The sequence below is a fragment of the Sinocyclocheilus anshuiensis genome, unplaced genomic scaffold (genome assembly GCF_001515605.1).
Source record: "Sinocyclocheilus anshuiensis isolate Anshui unplaced genomic scaffold, SAMN03320099.WGS_v1.1 scaffold674, whole genome shotgun sequence".
In the NCBI taxonomy this organism is placed as follows: domain Eukaryota; kingdom Metazoa; phylum Chordata; class Actinopteri; order Cypriniformes; family Cyprinidae; genus Sinocyclocheilus; species Sinocyclocheilus anshuiensis.
This window is the reverse complement of record NW_015542395.1, coordinates 111667-118200: the sequence shown is the minus strand read 5'-3', so window position 1 is coordinate 118200 and position 6534 is coordinate 111667. Positions and strand designations below refer to the sequence as shown.

The following is a 6534-nucleotide window of genomic DNA, read 5'->3' as shown; positions in this document are numbered from 1 at the left end:
GGGGGTGAGTGAGTGAGTGAGTGAGTGAGTGAGTGAGTGAGTGAGTGAGTGAGTGTGTGTGAGTGAGTGAGAGAGTGAGAGAGTGTGTGAGTGTGAGAGTGTGTGTGAGTGAGTGAGTGAGTGAGAGAGAGCGTGTGTATATATAAAATACCTTGCTACGTGTACTGCGTTAGGCTAACCGAGACTTGTCATTTGCACTTACATATTGTTGCTCTTTTGTTAGTTTTAATTGCTTCTATTGTCCTTGTGCTTTGGATAAAAGCGTCTGCTAAATGACTAAATGTAATTGTAAGAATGTAAATGTAATTGGACAAATTAAAACACAAAAACACTGTTAATTCATGTATTCAAATGTGGTTAATAATAAATGAATCATTATGCATATTTGAATCTGAAAATGTTATTGCATTTTAAAACTTGAATTAAATTAACAGTTTTAAATATGTTGGTTAATTTGTCCATTTAAAAGTGTTTTATTTCCATTTATATGTTTGCATAATTAAATAGATCACTTCTTCCTTCACTTTTATTTTTAAGCGTCACTTCTCTTATTAAGGATCTGTAAAGTGCTCGGATCCTGATTCTGCTGAGGAAGACGTCTCGGTGTAGTTTGCTGAATCACGTCACCTGACTGTCTGTGTTTGTCTTCTCAGGGTATTGCGTTGATAAATGGAGTCTGAGCAGCTGTTCAACAAAGGCTACGGCAGGAACAGCTACAACAGCATCACCAGCGCCAGCAGCGACGAAGAGCTCCTCGATGGTGCCGGCGTCATCATGGACTTCCACACCACCGAGGACGACAACCTGCTCGACGGGGACGCGTCTCCAGGTACAGCAGGCCCACATCTGATGCTCCTGAGCCTGCTCCTCACTTACGAGCCTTAATTATGATTTGAGGTGCTTTCAAGTGGTTTGCTGCCTTTTAGCGCTAATACAAGAACCCCTTTGACCGAAAATATTCCCTTGATGTACTTCCTGAGATTTTACATTGATATTTTAATAATTTAACAACACTTAAGAACAATTGTTCTTTGATGTCGGTTAATGGTCACATAACATGCAGGTAAACAAAAAAATATTTTTTATATTTTTAATAAGTAATATTTAGTAATATTTAATACATTGAATATAATGAATATTTTTATATTAATATATGTATATATTTAAAAAATGCTAAATCTACAATAAGATTACATTAGTTAACTGCATAATTTAACATGAACTAACAATGAAAAATGCAGGTAAACAAAGAAATGAATATTTTTAATTATATTCAATATTTAGTCATATTCAATCATAATAAATATTAAATAGAATTATTATATTTGTAATGTTTTTATATGAATATTTTTAATTTGTCAATATTTTATATTTATAAAATACATTTAATTAATTAATTAATTTTTTTAATGTAAAATATATTTTTTTAATATTTAACATTTTTATAATTTTGTAAGAGTTTTAGCTTAATTGTTTTTATTTTTTAATTATTTATTTTCTTTTATATTTATTTTAGTTTTATGATTTATTTACTACAATACAGACTGTTCCAAAGTGGCTTTACTGTGATAAACAAGACAATAACGATTCTGTGATGCAAACAGAATTCAACTTTGCTGTAAAGCAGCTCTAATAAGACAAATGTAGACAGTCATTATTCGGTTGAAATCAGATCATTGTTGATTCAGTTCAGTTCAATAACTATAAACAGTGTTGGGGAAAGTTACTTTTTAACTGGCATTACTTTTTTGAAAAAGTAACTCAGATATTTTCTTGTAAATTAAAAAAGTAATGCGTTACTTTACTAGTTACTTGAAAAAAGTAATCTGATTACGTAACTCGCATTACTTGTAATGAGTTACCCCCAACACTGACTATAAAGTCATTGGCTTTCTCTCATCTACTCACAAATCCCAGTTTGGGAAACCCTAATGAAAAAAATATCACCGCATATTGTAATCGTTCATCAAAGTGTAATAACCAGCTGTGCCTCTGAAACGACTCTCGTTTTTAAGCCCCTCCTCTCTGGCCGTCTGCCTTCATTATAGTACATAAGACCTCATTTTCATGATCCAGTCATTTTTTTTTTCATGTTAAATATTCTGTTTCACCCCATATTGAAAGTTAAATGGAATGCAAATGCAGTTTCATAATAAACCACATGAGTAAAGTTTGAGATCAAACTTTGAAGTTGGCTCGAGAAAGCCTAGCCTGAAAGTTTGAAGCAGTTGTAAAAGGTAGATGTTGATAGCATGTTGTTAGCATTATTTAACACAATGTTAACAAGACTTAACATGTTTGCTAGCATGTTTTTAGCATGTTGTAAGCATGTTTTACCATGATTAGCATGTTGTTAACATGTTTCTGACATGATTAACATGCTGTTAACATGTCTTTAGCATGATTAGAATGTTGATAACATGTTTCTAGTAGGATTAACATGTTGCTAGCATGTTTCTAAGATGGTTAACATGATGTTAGCATGTGGCTAACATGTTTCTATCACGATTAGCATGTTGCTATCATGTTTCTAACATGATTAGCATGTTGCTAGCATTATGATAACATGTCTTTACCATGATTAGCATGTTGATAACATGTTTCTAACATGATTAGTATGTTGCTACCATGTTTTAGCATGATTAGCATGTTGTTAGCATGTTTTAGCATGATTATCATGTTGTTAACATGTTGTTACCATGATTACCATGTTGCTAGCATGATGCTACCGTGTTTTAACACAATAAGCATGTTGTTAACATGTTTCTATCATGATTATCATGTTTGTAACATGTTTCTAACATAATTAACATTGCTAGCATGTTGCTAACATGTTTACAGCATATTTCTAACATGATTAGTATGTTGCTAGCATGTTTCTATCATAAGCATGTTTTTAACGTTGCCAGCATGTTTCTAGCATGATTAGCATGTTTTTAACGTTTCTAACATAATTAACATGTTGTTAGCATACTGCTAGCATGTTTCTAACATGATTAGCATGTTGCTAGTATGCTGTTAGCATGTTTTATCATGATTAACATGTTAACACATTGTTAACATGTTCCTAGCATGTTGCTAGCATGTTCTTAGCATGATTAGCATGTCCCTAGCATGTTTTACCATGATCAGCATGTTATTGACTTGTTTCTAGCATTATTCACGTTTTTAACATGTTTCTAACATAATCTGTTGCTTACATGTTACCAGCATGTTTCTAACATGATTAGCATGTTGCTAGTATGTTGTTATCATTTTTTAGCATGATTAGCATGTTGTTAACATGTTCTTAACGTGATTAGCATGTTGTTAGCATATTGCTAGCATGTTTTAGCATGATTAACATGTTTCTAGCATGATTAACATTTTTCTATCATGATTTTATCATGATTTGACATATTGCTAACATGAATGAAAAAACAAATCCAGCTAAAAACCAAATAAAACCTGCTTATTTAGGGGAAAAACACTTAAAACCAGCTAAAACCAACAGGTTCAGTGAAAATCCAGCTAAAAAAAAATATCCAAAACCAGGTAAAACCAGCTCATTTAGCAAAAACTGTTAAAAAAAGCTGATTTAGCTAAAAACCAGCTCAAACCAGCCTAGGCTGGTTGTCTAGTCTTAGCTGGTTTAAGCTGAAAATAGCTGGTTTAAGCTGTGTTAGTCTTTTAGCAGGTCTCCCAGCTTGACCAGCTAAAAAGACCAGCTAAAGCAGCCTACCAGCTTAGGCTGGTTTTAGCTCATTGTACAAAAGTTTTGACCCCCCTCAATGAAACCATTTTTTTGGTGGTTTTGATAGTCTGGTTTAGGAAAACCCCGTAAGGCGGATCAGTTATAAAAGATATAGCAACCCGAGTCAGACCAGTCTGAAGGTCTGACCCGAGTCTTGTGGTTGTAACTTGAAAGCTTTAGGAGGAGATACTTTTTCAAATGTAGTCTCAGAAGAAGAAGAGGCTTAAATAGCAGATCAGTAAGTTGGGTTTCTCAAGCAAACCTGAATGTTGTCTGCAGCAGTGACAGTATGTGAAATGCTGCATGAATGAACCACTGCTCAGGTTGAGCTCACCAAAGCTGCATTTATTTGATCAAAAATACAGTTAAAATCTGTAAAATTGTGAAATATTATTACAATTTGAAATAACCGTTTTCTATTTATCCGTTAAATTATCATTTATTCCTGTGATCAAAGCTGAATTTTCAGCATCATTCCTCCAGTCTTCAGTGTCACATGATCCTTCAGAAATCATAATAATATGCTCATTTGCTGTTCAACTGTAATAACTTATTACAGTGGGAGTATTAAAAATAAAGATAACTTATTCATAAAATTACTATTGTTTTGCATTAATACGTGCAGGTACTAATAACATTAGGGCTGGGTATCGTTCAAAAATGTTCGATATCGATACCGATACCTTGACTTCGATACCAGTTCCTGAACGATACTTTTTTCGATACCAATTTTATGAAATCAATTTTAACAAGATTACATTATCTAAAAAAAAAAAACGGTTACACTTTACTTGAAGGGGTGTGCATAAGACTGACATGACACCTTCATAATCATGACATGACACGTCATGCGCGAGGTGAAAGTTGAGACAGAGCGCAAGTCAAACTGCGCCTGTGTTGAGCTCGTCTGTCCGCACTCATCCGCGGTTGAGTATACTTTGAAAGCTGTGCGGACACGGCTGAGCGCGAGACGGAACGGAACGCGGAAAGTGAAGTATACCCGGGCCTTTATTGGCTCACTGACGGTGGTGAGATTAACCCCTTAGGTATCGAAATTTGGTACTGAACGACGAGACGTTTTTCGATACTCGATGGTATCGAGGCAATTCGGTCGGTGCCTAAAAAGTATCGAACTCGATACCCAGCCCTAAATAACATTACACGTTAATTTGTTTATTTCACGTTTATACACATTTGACAGTAAAGCACTGAGCTTGAGTTGGGAAGCATAGAAAATTGACTTTTATTAACGACAATAACGAGTGCAAAATCTAATTTTATATAGGAAATGTATATATTCTACTCTTATTAAATATACCATTATTCTTCTATAGTATTATACTGAACTGACCGACAACTTCAGCGATTATAAAAGGAATGCTCTTTATGTGTGACTCAGTCGCAAACAAGAAAAGTTTGTTTTTCAAGGCACTTTCTGACTTTTCTTACTTCACATGGAAAAAAATATGTGAAGGATTTCTTGATGATTTGATATTATATAATAGTGATTTTATGATATCAAAATATAAAGCAAAAAGTGGAAATGAATGACTAATAAGCCAATAAGTGCTCCTCTGCTGCCATCTACTGGTTACAGTGATAATTTGATGTCTGTTTGTTTATTACCACAAAGCATATTTTGGTCATTCCATTAAAAATAACATTCAAATTGGATAATTTTTAGAGCTTCCAAGTGCTAGTCGAAAAATCTTGTCACACCGGCAGAAAAAATGGTCTCAGTCTGGAGCCTTGATTTCTTTCAGACGGTAGTGCATTGGGTCACTTTTCTGAATTTGCATTGACTCGTTGGACACAAGCGCACTGCTGTTGGGTTTCTCACAGAGCTTCTTCTGTGAGTGTGTCATTATTATCACAGTGGGATGAAAACATGCCTAAAACAAGAGTGTTTTTCAGTTTGCTTTTGCAGGCCGAGGTCATAAGAGTGCGTTTGTTGCATGAGATCTGAGTTGGGTTGCTCATTATTCATGAGCCTCTCAGCAGCGGCCGGACCGGCAGACCTTTGTTCGCTGGATCACACACAACAAGAGCTTTTGTGTCTGTGCAACAGCGAGGTGTTGCCTTTCAGTGTCGTTCAACAATCTCTGCCCCATCAGACTCTCTGGCCGCCCGCTCCCTGGAAACATACCCGTCTGACACGGGCCTGCGCCGAGGGAAAGTTTGAGACGCAACCAGAGAGCGCTGCTCTGCTGAATAATGGGAAACCAGGTGGAATTGACGTGATGTAACTAGCTAGTCTGACCGGAAACATCCGAGTAAAATATGTCTTGGCTTAAAAGAAAGGAATGACACATGGGAACCAGTTGGGCTGCCCTGTCAGCATGAAGGCGGTGTTTCAGGAAGTTCAGACTGACTTGCGCAGGTTGTCGGTGCGTGTAGCGACGTGTCAGAGGCGGGCCGTCGGGTGACCGGGGTCGCTGATGTAATGTGAAGCTGAAAGAACCAACGGACTGAGACTATGATTGCTGCTTTGATTTAAACACCATGGTAAAAGCCGATGGCTGACCACATGATCACATGCTCCAGAGCGGTTACCTGGCAACAGCAGGATTATTGCTAAAGGTAAATGGAGATTTGTGTGGTGTGTGTGTGTGTGTTTGGTCACGTTTAGTGTGTGCTACTGATTCTTGCTCTGTCCTAGATACTGGAGTGAATCTCTGAGATTATTTGGAGGCGGTCTGCTTCGTTGGGCACTGAAATAAGGCGCCAGGTGCTTTGTGTGTCACAGGTGGCAGTGAACAGATGTAGTTGGTGAGTGTATTTAATGATCGACTTCAGCTGTG

General features: G+C 36.4%; 1 protein-coding gene across 1 annotated transcript in view; it reads left to right on the top strand.

The window, feature by feature from the left end:
• The window catches only part of LOC107692822 (H(+)/Cl(-) exchange transporter 3-like), a 52332-nt gene that overhangs the window by 13607 nt on the left and 32191 nt on the right, over window positions 1–6534 (top strand). The window contains exon 2 of the mRNA XM_016492028.1: window positions 654–829. Within this exon, the coding sequence (XP_016347514.1) occupies window positions 670–829 (160 nt within the window). The 5' untranslated portion in view covers window positions 654–669. The remainder of the gene's footprint in view (window positions 1–653; window positions 830–6534) is intronic.